Source organism: Pygoscelis adeliae, unplaced genomic scaffold (genome assembly GCF_000699105.1).
Source record: "Pygoscelis adeliae isolate BGI_AS28 unplaced genomic scaffold, ASM69910v1 Scaffold316, whole genome shotgun sequence".
NCBI classification, from domain to species: Eukaryota; Metazoa; Chordata; class Aves; order Sphenisciformes; family Spheniscidae; genus Pygoscelis; species Pygoscelis adeliae.
In genome coordinates this window covers 606,702-631,903 of record NW_008824905.1, presented here as the reverse complement: position 1 = coordinate 631,903, position 25,202 = coordinate 606,702, and the positions used below count along the sequence as shown (strand labels likewise).

The following is a 25,202-nucleotide window of genomic DNA, read 5'->3' as shown; positions in this document are numbered from 1 at the left end:
CGAGGCACCCTGCTGTGTAGGAGTGCAGAGGCCGGCATGAATCTGTAACATGGGAGCAGGGGTGCGGCAAATGAAGAGAAAGCTCAATAGCTTCACCATCAAAGCAAGTATCTGTTTGAACTGGTCTCTCTACCCAGTTACGGGAATTGCTGATGGGGTGGGGTGTCCAAGCAATGTCTTACTATTTCAGGGGACTGTTTCAGTGATGGATGAAGGCGATTTCCTAACCGAGTGTATGTCAACAGCAGCTTTCAGTTATGAACACAAGAAAAATAACATCATGCAGGAAGGTGACAAGGTCTGCTCAGAGTGACTAAACAATGGTACAGCAAGCAGAAACCTTCCTTTCTGACTAAGTGCTGAATCAAGGTCTGGCGATATTACACTGATGAAACCATTGTGATAGACGTCAGCTTCTAGCTGTTGTCCTGTGGGCAACTCGAGATCCCACGACACATTTTTCAGGAATAACACCACCAACCCCCTAAATTCCCGATAAAATTCCAGTTTGAGTCATTTAATGGCAGGAATCCCCCCTGTGCGCTCAACTACACGATTTTTTGTCCTCATCCTTTATGCAGCTTCATCAGAGAGATGACAAGCGATGGTAAACAGCTGCTCTACTGTACACCCGCACGTTAGAGCAATTCACAACTTCAGTCATGAATCATGTGGTTTGGACACCTAAGAGACATGATGCTATCACTGTTACTCAGATCAAACAACACTACTTGGAAAATAGTGCCCTCTAAAACTTGACAGAGTAATCAGACTTCCAGCTTATCAAGAGACTTAAAGAGAACAAGTAACAATTCAAGTCTGCTTGGGAAAAAAAAAAAAAGTTCGTTTACTACACTTTCTCAGGAAAAGCTACAGAGGTGGAAAAAACATGTCTTGCTTTAAAATGAACTTCTCTGGGCTGAGAAAAGGGCATCTTTTTCATTCTTGTAAGGAAAAATCACTTAAGTTTCTCTTCATGCCTAAAGCTAGAAACACAACGCTAGAAACTATACGGCAAATCCACAGTTTTGGCCTAGCAATCAAGTGACAATACATACACACCAAAGGATATGCCAAGACTGAGGCCCTACCTCTACCGCACACTACGATGCAGCAAGGGAATACCTGAAGCAGCTCACAGACCAGATATGCGTGCAGCATCACGTAGCAGTAAGCTCTGTGCTACCACAGCTAGGTTGTCCCCATATACTGAAACCAAAACGGTATCTCTGCTACAGAAAGCCCTGCGTAGGGCAGACACACCCATAGCCTTGAACCACACACTCTGCAAGGGAAGAAGTTGGCGCTGGCTACACGCGAGCTCTAGTATCTAGCTCTGGCTCTTTTCTGGCTGGCTCTGGGAACGCTGCCGACAAGCTCCAGGGACAGACTTGTTGGCTGAGAGCACAGTCAGCACAGGACCAGGCCTTGGAGGGACAGATTTAAGCAAGAGAAGAACAACTTAAGAAAGGACAGATTTCAGGAAAAAAAGACAGATTTTATGACAAGAGATGGATGATACTACTTTCTGCACAGGAGGACTGTACGATTCTCACTGCTGGGGAAAGCACAATGGAAAACAAAGCACCTTGTAAACACAGCTGCAGGGCTCAGCATGCCAAGGAGATCCAAGATGCAGGAGATGTGCAAAAGCCCATTTTCACTTAGGCCTAAAGTACCTGCAGACCAGCTACCGAAGCTCTGCAGGGAGGAGTTCCAGAAAATAGGCAAAGGCACATTCACGCTTCCCCCATGCCTCTCCTCAAACACTTAAGCACCAACTGTTTTGAATCACCATCAGCACAAGGGGGGCTGAACAGCGCACTACGAAACCGCTAAACATAACCACCCAACAGGACCCTTTAATGTGCGTTTCCTGCCACCCAGAGTACTCCTCTTCTACCGGGCCCTGAGAAGATGTCTCCTGCACAGGTTTAATGTTTCACTTGTATCGAAGAAAGTGAAAAGAGCGAGGAAAGTACAAATCTATATGCCAGAGGTGCAAAATCCCCAGCCACCTCTATTCAAACTTCCACCAGGCCGATTCACGCAGCCAGAACATCCCTCCTCGTTTACCCCACCGCTGCCGAGAGGTGGCAGCCTTCCATCTACCAACGTCTGGAAGAAACCTCGCTTGGTGCAAGTACGCAAAACCTCTTCCCCTGAGTGCCGTGAAAGTTAGTACTGTCATTAGAAACAAAGGTCAGCCTAGAGCAGAAGCCTGCCTAGAAAGCATTTGAGACAAACATCTTGCTGCGCAGGTGACAAACGAACAATACATTCCTCCCTCGTTGTCAGAAGCAAGAGCTTTGTCCATTGTGGGTTGCAGAAGCAGATCTTAAATGTACACACAAAAATTCTAAGTGCTAATTATTCTGACATTGCAAAAGTACAAATTACCTCTGAAAGAATGATGAGTCTTGACAACAAAAAGAACTATTTTCTAACCCATCCCAGAGTATTATGCTAATTCATATCATATTATCCACCTAGATACTAAATAAGCTGTTGAATAAACACATCCATGTGCCCTTTCATGTCACGTGAGGAAAGAAAAGCATGCTGTGTAAGCACTTGACAGTTGCCTGCAACTGAGTCATTCAAACAGATACACTTGGCAAGATCTGACATGAAATCAAAACTACAGGCACTTGGAAGCCTGGGCATGCCAAAACTGACAGACTGGCAACAAAAAAGAGTCAGCCACTAAGACCACGACAGCTCAGCCTTCAAGCATGGTGCGTCAGGGAGGAACGGGAGAGTCAGAACGGGGAGGGAGGGAAAGGGTCAGCCCCAGGTTCAGGGCCTCCCTTACAGGCTGCACAGAAGCAGCAGCTCATGGCAATGAAGGGATCTCTTTTTTTTCCCCGGTAAAACCAAGCCCTTCCCTACTCCTAGCTGCCCATTTTGCTACAGAGGCTCCCCTTCAGCCCAAACAGCATCACAAGTTCTTTATCCCTGCCGTGTCAGCTCCCAGCCAGACATCCTCCCCACCGCCTCTTCCCCCCGGCTGATCACCGAGCCTAACGTTTCCTAGCCCCAGCACGGGTGACAAGTAAAGCCTACGTAACATAAAATAAGGAAGTAGGACACGATCTCGTAAATAATAGGAGGCAACTGGATTGAGCAGAAGTTAATGGTTTTCCACAGACTGCACCTCAGTCCCCAGAGGACTCGCAATCCCACAACGAACTGTCAGTTCCTCCAGTGATACTTAACCAGGAATTCATTTTCTTAGGATCCAGTATTACCTAACCTTGATTAAAAACCTTACTATAGACTTGCACAGGAACAGGAGCTACAAGAAAACTTGAGAGATACAGCCAGTTTCTTTGGTGACTCTTTAAGCATTTCTTTTCAGCCTTCTTTCTGGAAATGCTATTTTCTAACTTTTCAGTGGCTTTGCAAAAGGTCCACCAAAACATACTTTTAACTACCCGTGTACATGTGTGCTACTATGTTTGTGAATTTCCTTCTACCTTTGAGGGGAACACACTCTCAACTAAAAGCGCTGGTATCTAGTTGACTTGCACAGCCACAGCTAGCATAAAGGCACATGGGACAATTACAGACATGTCTGTGTCCCTGTCAATAAGCCTCTTATTTGTTAAAACATGACCCACAACTCCTGCTTTCTACAAATAATACTAACAAGGTACTTAACGAGTCACAGCATATTTCTACTTCATTATACTCCTGTTTGCTGTATGCAACTCTGGAAGAATCGTGTCACAGACAAAACCACTACACCAGACCACAGTGCTGCGCTGATAAATCAAACTATTGCAGTCAAAAATCAACATCTTGACTTCACATACATATATTTTACATGCATATAGATGAAACCCACATATAGAGTATATGTACGGATGAATGTATACATATCTATAACACTGTACCACTATGACAAATGAGACAAAAAAAAAGAACAGTTTAACTTGTTATGAGAAAAGTAAAAAGCATATGGATCTACTAAGAAAAGCTTTTAAGACATCCTGTGATGACTTACAATTACAGAAGATGATTTGTATGCGTGTTTATGTTCTTTTTCAAGTACAAAGTCATTAATAAGTATCACAGTTAAAATCCTTTCCTCCTTTACTGACCTGCCAAAACCTCAGTTCCAGATCGCACAGTTCTCCAAAAGTAATGACATCACTAGCACCTGAAGTAACATCAAGAATGCAGCTTGCAGGATAAACACAGCGCTCTGGTCTCAGATGTTGGCAGGTAAATAGCTTGAGTTCACATTTCAGTCAGAAAAGGAAAAAAGAAAGAAAAGAGAGAGCTAGCACTCTGAAGAGGGCTGTGGAAGCTGCAATAGCCGAAAGCAAAACTTCAGCAGAGAAAGAAACTACTGAGTAACAGTAATGAAAGGCATCACTTGAAGTTACGCTTGCTGCATTCTGACTTGTGTGCGTAAAGATTCACGCTGAAGACAGCTAGAAACCAAGCACTAGTTAAAAATAACAGAAATGGCTGTCAGAAATGCAGATCATCTATCCCAATTAGCCTTAAAGTATCTTCTTCAAATTATAACTGACTTTGGATAAACAATCCTTTAGCTGGTCAACGCTGAGTCTACCCCAGCTGAGTGGCAGCTATTACTTCAGAGAGATTTTTAAGGCTCCATGAAGAAAGCAGCTCATCTCACAAATAACACACACACAAAATTAAACAGTGTCCAAGTGACAGGAGCACTATAGAAGCTATCATCATAATAGATTTTGCTGTTGTTTCTTTGTTTTGGTGTTTCTTTTCTTAAGCAGCTGTTTAATAGAGACAAACAGAACAAAAAAGAAATACCTTCAGCGTTGTTTTTTGTCCAGTTATTCCATAAGTCTGTGCTGAGGGATGAAACAGTAACAGCTGACTCCTCACTCAGTGTCCCCATTGCTGTGTAATGCAAATAGATGCTTACTGTAACAGAAAAACTCAGTATATCTATTCAAAGTTCATTTCATCCAGAAAACACGTACCCACTTAGTACAATTCTGATATGATGCAGCAATATAATAACAATTCATTTAAAACATTCTTGCCTCAAACTTCCTTTTGCCACAGCATAATTATGATTGTGGGGAAACAAACTACTGTTTGCAAATTTCCAAAATACATATCCTTTCTGTTCTCCATTCTATTATCTCAAGCAATTTACGACACAGATACTTGTAATATACTACGATGTTACACCTATTTACCAGTCTAAGTAGCTTCTTTCCAAAGAGTCCAAATTACACCCTATCAGTTAAAATTTCATCGAGGTTTAAAATTGCTAAAGTAATTCTGCTTTGCAATGTCTTTGCATGCTTCCCACCCCTACCACTTATTTCAGAAAGAGCGAACTATTGTTCAACAAAGCCTTGTATCTTACAACATTGAAAAGCCTCCTCCAAACCTACCTTTCAGCAAAATATAGATTAGCATTCCAAATGCCATGGCAAGCAGCTGCTTTAACACCTTCTCAACTCTTCTTTCCAGGTGGTTCGCTTGCTCTGCTTATCTGTGCTCTCGTGTTTTCTCTTGCACTTATATGCCATGAAGCGTCATCTGCTGTTCTCACCAATCAAAAAAAGGTGCATCTGGCAACAACCTCAACGCCCGGGGCAACCACACATTTATTTAGGAAACTGCTATTATCTAGCAATGGGATCAGGTTTTCTTTTGAAACCCTGGTTTCCTATTACCTGTGGGCATAATTGTGCATACAAAGATACAGTTTTAAAAAGACACCTGGTATCTGCCAGAGCAGATCAACGAAACACAGCAAAACAGAGATGAACAAAATGAAAAATGACGTAGTGTGAAAAACGTGATCTTTCTTTCCCTTAGCAATAGAGGTCTTGTGTTACTTCCAGGAGGATAGTCAGCATTCAGGATGCTACTCTGGAGTTCAGGGTCCAGGGACCAGCCCCTGCTTCGCTTGTGTTCCTCCCTTGGTCCTCCCCGTACCTCAGTTCCCTGCCATCCAGAAGAAGAACTGCGAGAACAGCTAGCGCAGAGATTAGAAAGTGATCAGACACAAAGATAATGGATGATGTTCTCCATCAGTGACTGCCAGCAAGAGGCCTTTGATCACAGGCTCTGGCGAGCCCGAGGGGCATGCTAATCATTCAGCCTTCCCATGTGCACAACACTCTGAAGCAAGGCAGGCTACCAGCCCAGCGCAAGGCCTGGCATTGCTGGCTGGAGCTACGCACGGTTGTGCGGGGCAGAAGTCAAAAGCTGGCAAAGGACAGGTGCTGAGAAAACACAGACTGAAAGAGCAGGTAAACTGTTGCCTCCTTTATCAGGCGATCCCTTTGTTAGTCCTGTCACTATACTGCCAGAAAAGCCCATCTCCACCTTTTCAAGGAAGTGGGTGTGCATAGTGAGAATCATCATACTTTTCACATAAAGTGTTTGTAGGTCTCCAAGACATACCTGTCATACACATTTCTTATGCTAAACCACTCTCCACAGCCCCAAAACGCTGTTCAACTTCCTTGGTCATAGGCAGCTTGGAACAACTAGGACTGGTCTCTCTGAAGGGTACTTAGGTAGCCAAACACGCTACAGCAGATCATCAGAAAGGCCCAGTTCAATAATGTACACACACACCCCAACAACCCGACTCTCACCGAAGGAGATACACACACTTCGCCCCAGCAACAACTTTCGCTTTCTCAACTGTGAGCTGCAACCAACAAAAACATTTCACAATTTTTATATTTTCAAGCCAAAAATTTTCTGATAAATGATCTAATAACTCTGGTCAGCTCAAGTTCTCCCTCAACGCTGCACTCTCCTCAGTGATCTGTAGGATTAAATCTAACCACTTCACATGTTAAGGGAAAAACACAAGCTAGTTATGCACATTTTAATTACGCGTTCTCCTGCTCATCGACTGCATTCCAAGAGGCTTTTCCCTTCCTTCGCTATCCTGAATTGCTGCATGCCTGCACACTGATCGAGTGCAGCTTGCGCACTCCCTGGATCAACAGGAGTGTTTATGCCTACCTGGATAACCTCTGCTATCAGTCCCGAGCAGGGTTAAGTCTCACGAGCCTTGCTTTCAACACACATCTACACAATGGGAGCTTAATCCGGCTTGAATCCGAGAGGTGGCTTTCTCATTAGGCAATACAGCTGGGTGCGGTAGGCCTGTGAGAAGGCTTCAGTGGATAAGGCCGTGCCTCTGTCCGCCACAGGGCGTTCATGCTTGGACTGGACTTGACCAGGACTGGCACACGAGCATGCTTTTTGCGTTGGTTAATAGGCCCTTCCCTCTGGATACTCCTTCTGATGTTCTCCCAGTGGAGAACACTCTCACAGATGTGTCCGGCAGCTCCGAAAATAGCATGGCGTTGACTGAAACCTCAGTCTCACTGGCTTTTATGTAATCCACCATAGGCGAAAAGAGGAAAACCTTAAAGCGTACAATAAACTGTTTGTAGGACGTGAAAGAGGCAGACTCACTCAAGTGACTTAAGCAAAATGCCATAAATTGTTATTCTGCCAAAAAAAAAAAAATGCAGAGATGATTATAGCTAAATCGAAGAAAACCAATACAAATGTAGAACTGCAACGTAAACATGAAAAAAAGTAATGACTGAGCATGCAAAAGACCTCCATTCGCTCCACTCTTAACACTGATAAAAAAAAGAAAAAACACAACCACCCCCAAAACTGTATTAAAATTTTTCACCAAGACTAACATAACAGTGAACAAGTTTTATTCCACATTAGTCAATGATAGCTTGATCAGTCTAAGTATTATCTCCATAGGCACCTTGATTATCCTAACATTTACACTACCGCTTAAATTTCAACAGATAAGCAAGCGTCTGGACTATTGGCACTATATATTTAATAATGATTCTGTCAACCTCTTTTGTAAATGCTGCCTTAAACAAAACTCTCAGAAAGTCCATCACAAGAACAATCAGCACGGAAGTGATGCTCCATCTTGTTTCTTTTATTACAGTAAGCACACCTTTTTTTGTTTAACGGCAGTAGTATTGAGCCACAATTTTTTTTTCTTCCCCTTTCAAGTTATCTATAGTCTACTGGCAAACACCTAAGGCTCTTGATGCAAATAAATCAAAAGTTATCCCAACTGAGATAAAACCACGAAAATAAAAGTCCAAAGTGGCTCCCACTGACTTTAGTGGGAATTGGGGTAGGCTCTTAACATCAACAGTGCACACACTCAGTTCAACTGGTGACTTAGCAGTAACTCCACTCGAACGTTTACATTGCATGAGACTATTCAAGATCCATCTTGGAACTAAAATTTTTAAGAATAGAAACATACTGATCTTATTATCGCACGTAGTCCTCTCTAAGCAGCAAAACATTGTAGCCAAGGATTCGCAGAGCTGAGCCTTACAACGTGGACTGAAAAAAAAACCAAACAACAAAACCCTTCATGCAGTTTCAGAAAATAAGAGAATAATTAAATGGCTTAAAATTCCAACACAAATATTTTATCAAGGATAAACATCTGCTTTCCTCTTCCTCTTCTCCCCCCACACCCCCATTAGACATAACATACATACACAGTAGTTTTAACTATGTTCTACCTAATTAAAGTCCAATCCAGCCCAGTCATCTATTCATTTTTTTTTGTGGCATGAGGGTATTATGCACCAAAACATGTTGGCAAACAAATCCAGACACGGAAAGAAAATAATTCTGGCCTCAATTCTAGCTACTTATTCATGTATACCTCTTGCATATGTTTAAGGTCAGAATTTCACCGGTGTTCCACTTCACTTGAGTATTTTAAAACATGTACTGAACATTTGCATTCACGTCAACATTACTGCCTGGCAGCTGAAACAAAAATTTCGGTCTTTCACTCCTTTCGGATTCAAGATTTCTGCTGCTATCTCTAAGTGTTTTAAAAAAATATTTTAAGACTTAAACTACACCCAGAGTGCTTCACGACCTCAGAACCCAAACCATATTTTTTAAAAGATATCTAGCGTGTTGAAACTTAGGTTATATACTTTGATCAAAACAGAGGGCCCCAAGTGCTTATAAGATCTTGGTAATTGCACCCCATCCCCAGCTACACAGGTATATTTGCAATTCATGCTTCGTTCTTTGTTTTCACACACGTAATTGACCACCAACACCGTATCTGCATAGGCTGCATTCTCCAATTCGTTTTTGCTCACAATAAGTCAGTAGGAGGAAACACAAAGTATTTTAACATTTTGTAAACCATCAGGTTTAGCAGACTTTACATGAAAAAATAAATACAATGTAGAAATAAATATCTTTGTAGTAAAAAATAAATGTTTTGTGTATCAATAAATAGAACAACTTGGATTCTTCTTCCAAGGTAGCCCGCTTGCTCTAGTAAATGAGCTTTTTTGCAACTATGAGTGTGTTCTTCAGAAGCATTGCAACAGTCATAGGTCCTACCCCTCCCGGCACTGGAGTGATAAAGCCAGCCTTCTTCTTCACTTCTAAGAGAAAAGAGAAAAAGGTATTGACTAAGAATGTTTCCCAAAACTTCTTTTTCCTTCAGTTGCCCACATATGCCTAACTGGCTATGAGCATAAAGGACTGAGACTTGGCAATTACTGGAGAATACGGTAAAAGTTAAGGCAGAAGGCTTATTACAGCCATGGTAGTGACAGAATACAGTCAGGACCAGGGCTGCAAGGTCGTTTCCTTCATCTGAATATTGTTACCCAGGGGCTAGTTCTGGGGCATGGTTTTACAACCTGTTCGAGCTGACCTACCTGCAGCAGGCTGCCCCTTCCTCGTGGGAGCAACACACACTCATGCAGCCTGTGGTCAGACAGATCGAAGGCTAATCCCGCCAATTTTTTTTGGTAAGGGGCAGTTTTTGACTGTTTGACCTGGCTGACCAGCTGGCCTGGGAACATCTGGGTGATGCAAGGGCAGGACGACCCCAGGAGGGCAGCACGGACTTGCATCACCCCCATCTGCCAACTGTGATACTTCACCTCCAATATCCAGGAGAGCTATGGAAGCTGGGGATCTCATTCTGTAGGTGAACAGATGACCCCCCCAAACTGTGTGTGTTCCTGAGGAGCGGCATGCAGAGCAGGAGTCTGCTGTAACCATCAAAATCGACAGCAGAGCACCAGCAGCAAAGCCACCTATTAAGCCTCTTACCCCGACTCTGGCTTGCACCTTCTAACAAAGACATTCTACGATCACAAAAGGGAACTTAAAACCGCAGAGGGACTACAGTTTCCTGGTCGATTTGTTTTTCTGCTTCACAATACGGACAAAGAACAAAAATGAGAGTTGTCTTCAAGGAAAAATAGACTCTAGTGGCAAAATTCCCATCGCAACTTCAGCCATAAACACGCAGCTCCTCCAGAAAAGACTTTTTGTTTTTTTTTTCTTTTTCTAAACCAGTGTTACTAGGGTGCCTATATTGAACTAGGATGTGGAGGTGCAGACCTTTCCGAAGTCTCAAACAGAAAGCAAACTCTTACAGCTGAATTAGCTCCAACCACGAACCACGTCAGACTACCCAAAGTTAGAACGCTCCTTGAATGCTTGCGTTAAGAGGTAGATACGTACGGATTTTTTTTTTTTTAAGCATTTAAGTTAACACCTGTCAAGTTCACCTCTTTGTACGAGGAATTAATATAACGCAGCAATAAATCCTGACTAGATATTCTTATCTACCGTGCAAAATGCAATCAACTGGAATTGCAGGTTACTTGCAAAGGAATTATATGCAACCGGCTGGGAATTCATCGCATGACAAACTGTAATGAGCAGTTATTTGCTAATAATGGTTAGTCCAAATGGCATATTACTAACCTGATTACTACAGACGTTTTTTTCCCTCAAGCGCCACCGTGAGAGGTTTTTTTGTTTGCTAGTTTGATGGTTTTTTGCTTGCTTAGAAATAAGTTCTTGGAAACTCGTACCCCAGTTATAAAAGCATTGTTTGTAAAAAGGCACACACACACATACACAGGAGAAAACTGAGCAAGCGTAACTCTGACACAAGCACATACATTTCCACCAAAGTCACTACAGGGCAGAATCTACACCTGGCTATGAGAAGAGATCAATGGATGGAAAACTAGGCACCTTGATTTTGGAACAAACAAGATAACTTGCTTCTGCTTTAAGTGTATCAAGCTTGAATGTATGTGGTGCTTCACTGTTGAGAATAACAAGGTCTCACAAAAAGAAATATTACAAGAGAACTTGAAAAGCTAGATATTGGGTTTTTTTGACAGAATATTTATTAGATTTTAAGGGGGCGTTAAATGAAATAAAAAAACCCCACTGTCTGAACTCCCCAAGGCAAGGTCCTAACAAGAGCATTTGCAGAATGCAAATTCGCCATAACAGCGAATATCTCACTGAACTGAAGAACAGCAGATTAAGCCTCATTGAGGACAGATGGTAATTACAACTGGGACGGTTTTAATTACTCAAGTACCACCAGATATACTGTTAAAATGTTTGGAAAGGTAAGCCAACTGCAATGCGGGAGGGTTTTTTACATGTAAATTGTAACAAATGAATTAAGATCTCCTATGACAGTTATTCTTAATATTCTCAAACTCAAAGAATTTGTCTTTTTAATAGTTATACTATTTTGACCTACCTACCATTCGAGATTGGTGTTTACGGTTAATACAGTTACTACGAATTCCCAGATTAATGTCATAATTATTGAAATGTACCCACATCAGAAGTCAACACAGCAACTGAAATGCCTAAAATATTTTCTATGTTAAATTGAAATAAGTTCGTTTCCATGGCAATGTTACATACCTCTTTTTGTGGTATTATTCAAACTACTCCTATCTTATTTACAAAGAGGTACAATCCACAATCGGACCATGCCTTACCTAAAGAAAGCCTTCTAATGAATATCGTGTACAACATTCATTGCCTCTAGTGTTAGTAACCGTACTCAGCAGTAAACACACAGTACACTGTTTTCACAAGTTGTTGCGGAATTTCTCTACCCATAGTCTATCATTATGGAAATCCCTGTGGGTCAGTGTGGCAGAAGACATATTTTGTATCAGCTAGCATAAAACCACCCGGACAGCTTATTCACAAAAGCTGATCCAGATTTTTAAATGCACAACAGGTGTCTGTGTTGGGGAAACTACCATCTGATAAGTTTCCATCCGTAAGAGTAAATACAGATATGGTGAATGCAATTTTCCAAGATAAATGCCGGCGACCAAAGGGGGAAAAATAACCTGGCCCTCAAAAATGTAAATAGGTTTTCCTTTGTTCGTGAAGTGTAGTAGGCCAAAGCACAGTTCTAAGACAACGCTTCAGTGTGACCTATCTCATGTCGGCAAGTAGGGTGCTGCACTGTCGGTTCCTTCAGAAGGTCTTGTTTCTGCTTCTCAGCGATAGTATAACTTTGACCCTAGCTTTAAGTCTGCTTTCTCGAGATGCATGCTGTTCTCCCAGGCATTCCTCTGCCAACCTGGAAAATGTTGGTATGCAAATTAGGTGCCTATGGGGGAGGAGCTGCTATTTTGCAGCTTCTGTAGAACCTTAAAATCTTCCTTTGATTCTTCAGAAGAAAAGAAATGTAGATTGTTTCCTTGAAAAACAGGATCCACTGCTTTGGAAACAGCCCTTCATTCCTAGGTTCCTTTAAAGCTAAGGACATCAGACACCTAATAGGGTTAATCACACAAACCAAGGGCAAGTCTCAACCTGAAGGCAGTTCTGGGTCTTGTGCATCTGCATTAAATGATGCAGAGTAATTCCTGCCTAAGCACTGTTTGCACACAGCTTTATTAGTCCCTGTAAAGCTACTCTGGATCACTCTATCCCCGCAGCACTGCATAAGTGCAAATCACGTGCTCGGCAATCACAGTAGATAGCCCATGTTCTGCTCTACATATTCTGGGACTCTTCTCACTACGCACTGTGGGATATCAACCAGCAACCATCTACCCCATTTCTCTTAGTTCCTTCTTTCTGATCTTATCCCTGTTTTTCTTACTGCAGCGATTTTAACAGCAATAAAAAGGAAAACGAAGGAATTATGGCCCAGTACTGTAATTCTAATAGTGCATACATCTTTCCTCCTCCAGTACCTCTAAAAGCCAAGCAACAAAGGCATATTGGGCAGAAAAATCCAGCGTAAAATTATGCACAACAGCGTCTTTGCATTCAGCTAATTAGGACAGACAAGGGGATGGGATATCGCTCTAGCCTTGGGATAACAGGCAGTGGCAGCAGAAATGCAAGATAGCAAAGATGACTTACTTACATCCCTGCACGACATACTCTTCTGCAAAGGAGTACCTAGACCTGGCCATCCAGCAGCTTACCGCCAGCAGTTAGCAATCGGTCAGTCTGGCCTTCTGGCAGTCACAGCCTAATGCTAACATTCTTATTTATTTCTTGCACTAGTGGAGCATAACAACAGGCAATGCTTCCCCTGATTTTTGCAGAGCAGCAATAAGGTGACGAGATTACACAGACTGGACTTTGATTAATTGCAAAATGAATGTCAGGTCTTCAAAATCAACTGAGAAATTAACTAACAAAAGCTACAGCAAAAGCAGCTGGAACATCCGTGTTCTATTTTCACAACTGCTGTTCGGAAAAGCTGTACAGAGAGATAATTTGGAAAGGATTCAATAATCTGAAGAGAAGCCTACAGCCTGGAAGGTAACACAACAAACGCAAAGCAGCAGCAACCAACCGTCGGAAGTGACTGCTGTCACAAAGCCTGGGTTTCCCGCGAACTGTAGCTAAGCTACAACTGCAGCACCACCGTTTCCATTAAGAAATTGGGTTCAAACATTATCGCGGCAAGTCTCTTGACCTACATAAACAAGTTTCAAGAAACTTGTCAACTTGCCCGATTACTTTGTAGTCATTAGTCCTGTAGCTGATGAGGACAGGATACGTTTCCCTGGTTTTCATTCAACCGATTCTTTCTTTTTGGTACACTTGGTCTATCCAGAAGCGATATGTGAATTGGGTCCATTCTCCACCTTAATAGTATCCAACATGCCATTTCCCCGGTTTCCCTGCATTCACTACATACATTTATCCCTCATTCAAAGGAAATTCATAATATACGCCCACCACCCTTCACCATAACGATCATTTGTTGAGGCACTCTTTTCTGCTACTCAGTGCCGGGAACCCTCCCTGCTCCCGGTGGCACCCATTTTCCAGAATCTCTTTTACATTGCCTAGGCTGTGCAGAACAGATGAGTCGAGAGAACAATTCTCATTTATAAACCTCTCCACTGATACCGCAACAACATCACCTACGAAGGTCTTGCATAAAGGATTTCTTTTCTATATAGGCATCCAATAAAGACTCAAAACCCAGCATTACCGTCTGCTTGTCAAAGATATGGGACGAAGCATGAAGAAATTTAGGCAGCATTTAAAGCAAACCCCACTCGAGTTGGGTACACTTTGGTTTCACGGGCATTTCCAGTTCCGGTTTCAAAGGTTACTACCCTGCTCTACCAGTCACTCCTAGAAATGGTGCTCCACCCAAAAAAAGCTGTTCCAGTTAAATGCTCTGTGTAAGCTGTTGCTTTATTTCACATTCCTGGTCACTGTAGCCCTCCTCCCCCCTTAGCATTATTGCTGTGGCAACAAAAGCCCTATAAAACAGGGCCAAGTACACCCACACATGCGTTACCCTGGTCATAGAAACATGGCTCCCTTTCTGTGACTGAAGCTTGCTGCCCGAAAGTGACTAAAATGGCGCTGGCAATAATCTAAGGATGCCACCGCTTCTCCTTCTTCCTGTCACTTCACCCTCCCTCTTGTGGCTCTCAGAAGCTCCAAAACGTCCCCTCCCTGGACCATATAATTTGCTAAATTCTTAACATAAATAGGGGTACACTGAACGTGCTGTGCTGGTTATTTATGGAGAGATGCACACGCAGTTTAAGATATCCTTAAATATCAGCCTAGGTACCTCAGCGCTTCGCAGTTGACCTCCACATGCACCGTGTTTTCCTGTCTTGTTCTTTTAGATACCTTGGAACTGCACAGTAAACTATTCTGGATAAAAAAAATTCCCTTTTTTGATGCGGACACAGTTTGGAATGTCAAAATAAAGAGGACATATGGGGATGGGGGAAATCACAAATACTGTTTAAAGACGTTGTGTAATACAGCCTGGGATTTTTGCCCAAAATAAACAGTTAAGCCTGACAAGCACAGAGGTACCCCAATGCCATCACGACCAAGCCAACCATTATAGCAGCTGTAATAGTGATACGCACAAGTCTGATACTGTTAAATTTTTATAAGTAAACTAAACAATCTTGTTGCTCCTCCTCATCTACCAAGGACAGGCAAAGTGTGTTCCTTGGCTTGAGAGCGCATACACCAGCATATGCCAGTGGTCAGTCCTCAGCCCACTGTCGGATGCGCTGTCAAGGGCAAGGTCTCTGGCTGCGGGTGACTGCATGCAACTCTGTTGCCTACAGCAGAAGCGGACGTGACTCAAACAAATGCAGTTTTTAGAACAGATTTCTAAACTTCAGAACTCACCTTTTGAGCAGCTATCAAATTCGCTTGGCCTGTGGTAGAAATTTTTTCCTCCAGGCATTTCTTACATTGAATTTAATCATGAACAACGTTAGAAAAAGAGAAAATTGAAATGGGATCCTTTTGTGGTTAAAGAGAAAAATAAACCTTAGTGTCTAACCTACCCCCTAGAGATTAGAGGACGGCATCCAAGTATTGCTAGAATATGACAACTGAATCAAAACAGTTTCCACCCATCTAATAAACTTAATTTCCCACTGCGGGAGATTTTCAGTCAGATGACCTGGTGAAGTAAGCCATTTCCATCTATTTCTTATAAATCAAATTTAACCTCTGATAGCCCAGTTAAATCTCTGCTCTCCCCACGGCCACATTTTTCTACTTAAAGTGGATGATGAGACAACAGATATTGGTGGACTACACAATGTTTGACACGTGCTGTATGTCATGCCAGCCATTTAAGTACCTGGCCTTAACCTGCAAAAATCATTTTCACTTAGGCTTAAACATAAATTCAGTCTAGCGATCAAACGGAGGACAAGGATAAAATGATTTGCTACATTAATACACTAGCTTGTTCCATTTCCTAACTGCCATATCAAATACTTGGCAAGGGTGATTTACTTTTTAATATTTAGAAAAGTATACACTGGGATGTTTTTTTTTGGTGTTAGAGATTTAGTGAAACTTTCACCGATACCAATGAACCAACAACAATTTCCCTTTGGCAATGCACAGTGAAATGTTCCTTGCAACTGTAGTGGCATAATCCAAGTTGAAGTTCCTCCCTCTTTTTTGGATCTTCCCTCCCCCCAGGTAAAATCCTGAGAACAACCCACAGCAGACATGACGAGACATATACAGTGCATTGCTGAAACTCTGAATCACGGCCTTGCCACTGAATCTACACCTATATTACATTCAGAAGGTCTCACATTTGAAGAAAAACAAACAAAAAGGATCCAATTTCATGTTTCTCAAAGTTATAGCTTTTTTCCTCCCATACCTGCTAAAGCAAACGAAAAATCCCAAAAATTCTCTGTACTTTAGTTCAGTTCTGAAAGCAGAAAATATAACCTTTTACTTGTGATGGTACAAGCAGAATAACAAAACTAAAAAATATTCCAAGTGGTATTCTAAAAGTATTTTTCTACCGGAGCTCTATTGTACACATACAGTTATATATTTCCAAACGCATGCCGAGACAATCACTTAGCTACACTCGTGCGGGTAATTTCACTGACTTTAACAGACAGGTATCATGCATGATGAGTAAAAGCAGCAGGAACTAAGGGAGTGATGTAATGCCAAATACATACAGCTGGCTAGATACGTTTTGAATATAATTAAGCTTAGAGACATTATGCCAGCCAAGATGTTAATAACTGTGAAAAAACCTGTGGGTGATTTTCATACTTATCAAAATAAGGAACTGTTGAGAACCATTAATAATGTGGGTAAATGCTGTCTAAGCTTCCCACACTCAACTCTGCCAATAAGCTTTAACTTTCAACAGCAACAATCCTGCTATTCCAGTCTGGAGCTCCTCCAGAGCAGAGATATTTAATCAAGTTACATTGTGAACTTGCTCTGCAACACATTAAACATAAAGAGATCAATATGTAACACCAATTTTTATCTGTTAGGCTTGCCTGGACCAAGATTTTCAACAGCTTAAGATGAACCCACATTAAACCTTAGCATAAAGGATACTTCTAAAGCAGAAGTTAACATTTTCACATACAAGCTAGAGTGAGAGCGTGAAAGGAGGCTTGAGAAGCTGCGGTATAATAATATTTGCTGTGGATAGTACGAGGCCCTATACTTGTGAAAGAGCAGAAACTGTTTTTATTGCTTACTCTTGAAACACTACACGGACTCACAAAGGTTGAAAGAAACCTGGAGACAACCATCTTCTGCCACCACACTGCTGTGAGAGCTCATCTGCATCTCTTCAAGGTTGCGGGTATGTGTAATTAAAAGTAACACTTCCTCTCTTAAATAACACACCATTTCTTAAGAGCAGATATACGAACATATAGTTTGTTTTCTTATTTAAGTAAATAAATCAGAGAAAATTCCTGCAAGTGTCATTTCATTTGAGACACTGGCTATTCCTAATATTTATCATGAATTAATCCCACAAGCTTCAATATATTTATCCGACAGGTTTGTATAAAGAGTGTTTCACTGACCTTCGAAGTCCACATCCCCAACTAATTTGGCCTTTCCTGTAAGAGGATCATGGATATGGTTGATGCCTACGTCAATCACAGCTGCACCTTCTTTTACCATATCAGTTGTAATCAACTTTGGGATACCTGGAATCATCAAGATATATTTGATTAACATGGCCAGGTAGTCTTAGGTCATCAGTTTCAAATTATATCAAGGGGTGTGCATGCACAGGAATGTATGCACAAAAAAAAAGATAATTCTTTCACTTGAATTTTTCTTGATACATCACACACAGAAAACAATTATTCCTCAGTTTCACACAGTTTGTAATTATCAGAAAAGAAGGTGATATTTTTTCATTTTGACAAAGTATTTTCAGGTAAACCTGCTGTCACAAACACAGTCAACACGATCTCAATGAAGGAAGTACTTGCTGGTTTGCGGCACTAAGTCCCTTTCATAGCACTTCCAAAGAAAAGCTGGACGATAAAGATGCTCTGCGAGCCACAAGAAACCATTAGTATTGTCAGAGATCTGCTGATCCAGAAGCGTCGTCAACTGCTGAAGCAAGCTGTGTATGTTACCTCCACGGCATCTTCTTTAATCTTTGCTTTTTTAATATCTCTTTTGGATTTGCATTACTCTCGACTTCTCTGATTTCCTGTATACTTGACTTGTTAGCTGCACGACATTTCAAGCAGTCACTGAAATAATCAACATGTACTACATGAAATACCTCTGCTACAAAAAAAAAAACAAAACTAGCATGGTGAGAGAACCTGATCTATCCTGCCATCTCATTTTTGATTCCTGTCATTTATAAGCAACAGACAGACAACAAGAAAAAATCAAATGGCCAGCTCAGATCTACCCATAATAAAGAGCACCAGCTCAATCTGTAGGAGAGAAGCAACTGCCTTTCAAGTAAAACTTTCTCCACCTGACCTTCTCATAAGCAAGCAAGAAAAACGTACTGGATGGAAAACCAGCTGGGTAATGGTACCCAGGTAAGAGGTTCCAATGGTACCTTCCGAAAATGAAAGTATGTGCAGAGGGAATACCAGCAGGGCCAGGTGTTCGTTTATAATGTCACTACCACAACGGTAGAGAACACTTAGTATTTAGCAGTGGCACAAGGCACAGATGACACAAAGCTGGTAAGAACTTTAAGCAGATCAGCTGAGATTTCAAGTGCCACTGGAAAAAAGAAGCAAAGCATCAAAAATCATTTGACATTCAACAGGAGGGAAGGAAAAACACCACATTTACATACAAATAATTACCCCTCACAGACGCAAGACGGCATACAACTGGTTAGGCAGTGATTTTTCAGAAAAAGAATTTGAGATTAGATCAACTGAACACAGACAGACACAACCATGCTACTGCAAGACACACATAGAAGTCCTAATCTCTTCAAGAAATGACATCAGCCGGGATACCATATTCTCGCTGTGGGTGCTAGACTTCTCTGATCTGGATATTCACATCTCTATAAAACACCAAGAACAAGGAGGATTATGAGGAAACTTTGCAAAGAAGTAACCTTTTAGATCTCATGACAGCCTTCAAGGATATTAAAAACTTTTGGCACAAGAAGAGGAACTATGCTTTTTTCCACAACCACGATCAAAGTGACACAAAATAATAGAGTTAAGTTTGTTTCCCTTGCTGCACTGTCCAGAACTTTTTAACCGCAAGAACAGAGGAACACTGAAGCAAGTAGTCTGAGGAGAGAATAAGGAGATCTCTATGACTGGAGATCTGAAAAAGCAGATTGAACTAGTATGTACAAAATAGCACTTTTGGTGCATTAGTATGGACTAGATGGGCTTTCAAAAGACCATTCTCGCCCTGCTTTTCTACCATTTCCACATAGACATAGCAAAGGGAAACCGGGAAGACCTCCTACATTCAAATGTTACCGATGCGCCGAAGACACCGCTCTCTCTCTTGTACTCTTTAGATAATGAAGCCATTGACACTTGGCAAACACATTTACCAAAATTTGTTCAAGGGTGGAGGATGGCAGCCTGAGACTGAATCTGGGACAGATGAGGCTTTTCTATGTTAGTTTCTACTAGTACTATACAAAAAAGAAAAAAAAAACCAAACCAGAAGTTGTACAATGGGACTGTTTTTGTTCAAGAAACACACTCAACTAATAAGCAATTTTAACTACGTTACTGATAACCCCAGTGCATGACACTGACCTTTCACAGAGGAGCTTCTACAAAACACCATGTCCTGCTATTTATAGCAAATTGGGAGATCTCCCCACTTGACCCAAGAGGGCCTGGCCTCAGCACTTCACACCTTCATCATCTCTCAGTGGGCTACACCTGTGTAGTGTCCTGGGGTACGATTTTTTTGCTATTAGGAAACTCCAGCTAAAACTGAGTGCTGCAACAAGCCTCCTCGGCTCTTTCATATGCACCATATATCTTCGGCACATTTAAATGTAAAGCATCTCGATGATGAACATCACGAAGATGTTCAACAGTCAGGACCCAGAAAACCTAAAAGGTCACTTCAAGTTCCAGATGAAGAGCTGAGTCAATGGCTATATGTCCCCAGTCAGCATAGTTGATCTATCTATATACATAGCAAGAGACACCAAAACAGTTATTTAGGTATTGAAGCAACTTAAGTACAAAAAAGACAACTGAATGACACACAAAATCTGACCTGGGACCTACTGAAGGGCGTGGCAAAACACCATCTTCTAAGGCAGTAGTCCTGGACAGTAAACGTCTTCCACTTTGTAAAGATCACCGCGCGTGGGATTTCAAACTGCAGGTAGCACCACACATTTGCTTTGAGGAGATCAATCTCATCTAGCTTCCCCCCATGTGCTGAAGCTAGAGGTAAGACTTATATGGCATGCCAGCAGCTCCCCTTGATGCGCAGAAAAGACCCCCCTTTCAAGAACAGGAGTTCAATAGGATCCCTCTTTGCAGAGAGCAGTTTTAATTACAGGAAAGGCTATCTTAGAACAAACGTACTAGTACTGCTTTACAAACAGCAGCATCGTGTGTGACCAGACATCGGAAAGTTTATGCATGGACAGTCACAACAAATGAAGCGTCTCCTGGAACATTAACGCAAAGCAGTATCTGAGACCAAAGTCACTACATGCTATTGGAGAGCCAAGAGTATCAAGTATTTACACATCACCTGCATTAGCCTATCATACCCTAATTGCAAGAGCAGCAATCTTTTCTCTGTATTCACTTTAAAATGACCTCCTAAATTTCTTTCCTACCATGCAACCTCCAACTCTTGAGAGATGGGAAATTCCAACTTGAAAATTACAATTCACCTTCCTTCTTGAGCAATTCCGTCAGTTCTATGTTCTGTGAGTAATCTTGATCCTAGTAATAGAGTATCTCCCAAAGGGGGAGTCTAAGCTCCCCTCTGCCCACCCAAGCAGCTTTCTGTCAGGTGGAGAGAAGAAAAGAAGAAAAAGAAAGCAAATCCATATGGTTTGAGACTTTAGTTTTATTGGAGGCAGGCGCTGGTATACAAGGGCTTTGGCTTCATTTAAAGTGCTGGATCACAGCCAGTTAGTCATTTAGATATAGGCAATACAAGAACCTTCTTTGCTCTCCATTTCTCACTCCCCCATAGGACACAAGCTTGAAACTCTGCTTCTAATGTTGAGCAAGCCAAGACCTCAAATTCTTTCCTATGCCATTTGATAACATCTGGCTGCATCTACTTCATCAAGCTCTTATGCAATCAGTTGCAAGCTGGCTGGTAATTGGATAATGCCTCAGCCTTATGGGGGTAAATGATCTGTGCGCGATAGGGATGGAAACACATTAACGGAAGCTGAACAGTTACACCCTTTGTAAAATGGTTTGATAATAGGCCAAATACTTAATAGCAACAAATAAACTAACCCCCAAACCAAATGAGCAGATCTATTTACTTAAGCCTACTTTACATACCAAGTAGGAAGAGATAAGCGTTAGAGCAGCTATTCCTAAAATGCACTGACTGAAGAATGTGGGAAAATCTTTCATTGGTAATCGGTAGAAAATGATGAAGCGTATTTTAAACAAGAGAGAAACAAAGCCCTACCTAATCCCAGCTTAGGTACACGGTCTGTAAAACAGCCAACTCCTGAGAAAGCTAACCAGCCACTATCTGAATAAAAGGGTCTGACAAATCAGCAATTCCTATACAAGAGGACCACAGATCATGTCCCAAGGGACAGCACAAGTAGTCCCAGAAGAATTTCATCTGGCATTTGGCATTCCCGTTCCTTCTCCTCTTTACCCCCTCTCCAAACCTAGCAGGAAGATGAGCCTTCTCTCACAAGGCAGACTGGAAAGCCAAGACAGCAGAAGCAGCAGGTTGACTAGTCAAAGACTGCCTACCACCTCCACCTCCGCCCTGGAAGTACTGTGGTGGCTATAAAAGCACCATAGGTAGAGCTGCACTTATTCTTCTACTACGGGTCCAGGCCGACAGCAAAAGAACAGACTCCGTGGAATGTCTGTATAGGCAGGGATAGCAGGCAAAGATAGGAAAGGCTACGGTGGGGTGTGAAGTACCAGGTGTGCTTAGGAGGAAACATTATGCTTTGGCTAGAAATGCAAAAGCTGTGTAGTATTGAAAGAGTTCAGGAAGCTCCACCTGGAAGCAGAGACACAGATTTTAGGGAGGGGTAGGCTGGACAAGAGCAGCATTGTTGGAACTTATGATGCAAGGAGCTGGGATGGAACGAGAGGGACGGAATAAACTGCATGGATAGTTACAATCAAAGTAAGCAGGAAAATTGCGGTCCCGAGGCTGAGGGCGAATGAGAGACAACATATGATGACGGGTATTCTCAAACTCAAGAGTAAAAACAGAAGCACCTGATTTCAAGCATTACAAAAGCCACGAACGCAAGCGAACAGAAAACTCCTCAGAGACGATGTACCACATCAGAATGAACAGACTCACGGCAACAAGTCGCCAAAACGGGAGCCGGAACGCAGATGGCTCTTCTAAACCTATTACATGGTAAGAGGAGAATGAGAATAGGAATCTTGCTCTCATATGCAGACGCACACAAAAAGCTGTTTTCCATTTGCACATCTCGCACCGTGGCCTATGACAGCAGCTGTTTCTACCTGGCAGGGTAGAAATTAGCTTTTTCGCAACCCTCACTGAACAGGTCACACATTTCCAGGGAATGCGTGATCCCAAAGGTACAATGTGCACAGTTCTCAAGTAACAAGAAGAACCTTGGAGGGATTCTGCCCTTCTAAAGTATAACCTACCCCAGAGCCTCCACGGGGGCAGGGCTGCATACTGTTTGCACAATCTAGCCCTAGGTTTTTTTCATCACTCCAAGTATATCTCGTGTTGTGTAATGAGTGTTGTACCATGCTCCTGTTACAAACGGCACGAGAAAAATCATGTGAAGAACAAACACGGCTGAATTACTACTGAACCGTTTAACTACAAGCATAACTGATGACAAACTATGTTCAGCATAAAAATCAGAAGCGATGACTAAATTGGAAGCAATGAATTTGGATGAAAAGTTATTAGTTTATTTCCAGTTAGCATTCACATGATCATCTTCATTCACAGTGCGTGAATTCTGGTCAGGCCCACAGTTGAGTAATCACATGTGGGACAACTGAACTGTTTCTTGTTCCTGACCTCGCATGAGAAAAAGATAGTGCAGTTAAGCCCTGAAGCAAAGGACATGTCGCTTCACAGGAAGTGATGAGCTTTAGACAGGTGCCTATCTGCCTTCATCTAGAAAATAAGTAAGCAAGACTTAGGTCTTGAGGATGATGAAGAGGGAGGAAGGGAGAAGAAAAGAGGAAAGACACAATCCTCTTGTAGTCCTCCAAAATGGTACGAGAGAGGATATCCTGAGCTGAGAGGGAACACAGAATTTTACCACGGTTTTTAGTAAGTTGGATTGTTTGGTTTTGTTTTTTTTTAAATTAATTTCTACTTCTATTTATAATACCTGTAAAAAAAAAAAAAATCACAGAGGATGCTCAGAAGCAGAGTTCTGTTTGTTTCTTTGTTCTAGACTAGTCAAACTGCAAGTATTTCACTCTACATTGCTTTAAGAATATAGACATTGATCTTTCAAACCCCTTCCTCTAGGCAATTACCATTCTCTTCCTCTATACATGATAATTGCAAAAGAAAAAAATAAAATAAAAATTCAGCCATTAATAATGTATGTTACCAAAACTACCAGTTAATTTGGCAAGGTTGCCCTTAATTCTAACAGCAAGGGCACGATACTATTGTTTTATGAATGCAGCCTCCAGCTGATTTAAAGAAACTCTCCTGTCAAAATTTCAATGACTCATGATTTTTGCACTGCATAGAGAATGTTTTAATTTACATAATTATACCTGTATAAACTATGCACTGACTGGTTCCCAATCTTGAGTTCACTCTAAAGTCTCCCTAAGGGAAGGGCGTCACTTGTGACGAGAAACAGTTTATGAGTCTGCAAATGTGAAGGGCAAGAACAAAGAGCCAAATCACTTGCCCTTCTTACAACAAGAAATCCTACTTACTGCAACACCCTCAGCAAGCACGAGCACCGATTATTTGGTGAAACGTGGAATAGCTAGTAGTGCCACCAACACAGACACGAAAGTCCACTTTTTAGGTCTTAAACGTTGTGAGTGGAGTATTAACAACAACTAGTATTACCTGCAGCTACTATTACAATGTCAGCGAGCTGTGTATGGATCTTGAGCTGCTCTTTTGGTGTGTATCTGTGAGTAATGGTCACTGTAGCATCACCTGAAATGTAACAGATTACCAATTAATTGTCACATATAAAATGCCTGTATAGCATTTACTTTCAGGTGCAAATGACTGACTTGGGTACATTAACAACAGTACAGATGATCATCAGATTTGTCTTGGGACACATCGTTTATTTCAGCACAGGCAGAACACTCACAACACTTGCTGTTCACACATATGAAAAAACGTTTATTATTAAAAATTCTCAGAGGATTAATTCATTTATACACTGTGGACTGACTTATTCCTTATTCAGTTTCATTACGTTTAGTGGAATTACACAGAGCAAACCCAGCATGGAATCCAGTGTCTACCTTATTAAGCACAATTGGTATAGTGTGCCATAAGACTCAGTTACTTGTCACAAACTAAAGCTTCACGTACAAGATCACCGTGTTCGGATCTCTGTCCTCAACCACGTTTGTCATTCATCTGTCCTGAAGCTCCCTGGATGCTTCCCTTGGCATTCTGTTGTATAGACAGGAAGGAAGACCACAGCCTTCCCTGTACCTGTAACCTAACTTCATAGTAGCGTTTTCCTCGAGTCAAGGTTTAGTCTTTGGCTCGTGTTTTCGACAGATTTTGGGTGCTCAAGGAATAACTGGTAATTCAAGTTGAATGACGTGGCACTATTTCTTACTGATATTCCCTCTCTCAAGAATTAACGTGGCTGATAATCTGGCCAGCAACAGGAGATCACAAGTGAAGCTCTTCTCTTTGTAGGACCT

The 25,202-nt window shown here is 41.7% G+C and overlaps 2 protein-coding genes across 2 annotated transcripts in view; both read right to left on the bottom strand.

Moving 5' to 3' along the window:
* EPGN (epithelial mitogen) overlaps window positions 1–5,439 on the bottom strand; it is a 7,650-nt gene extending 2,211 nt beyond the window's left edge. The window contains exons 1-2 of the mRNA XM_009324884.1: window positions 5,403–5,439; window positions 4,807–4,896 (exon numbers count right to left, since the gene is read on the bottom strand). Coding sequence (XP_009323159.1) covers window positions 4,807–4,896; window positions 5,403–5,439 — 127 coding nt within the window. The remainder of the gene's footprint in view (window positions 1–4,806; window positions 4,897–5,402) is intronic.
* Window positions 5,440–9,345: 3,906 nt separating this feature from the next.
* Window positions 9,346–25,202, bottom strand: part of MTHFD2L (methylenetetrahydrofolate dehydrogenase (NADP+ dependent) 2-like) — a 31,509-nt gene continuing 15,652 nt past the window's right edge. Inside the window, exons 7-9 of the mRNA XM_009324899.1 lie at window positions 24,376–24,468; window positions 17,703–17,828; window positions 9,346–9,458 (exon numbers count right to left, since the gene is read on the bottom strand). Of these exons, the coding sequence (XP_009323174.1) occupies window positions 9,346–9,458; window positions 17,703–17,828; window positions 24,376–24,468 (332 nt within the window). The remainder of the gene's footprint in view (window positions 9,459–17,702; window positions 17,829–24,375; window positions 24,469–25,202) is intronic.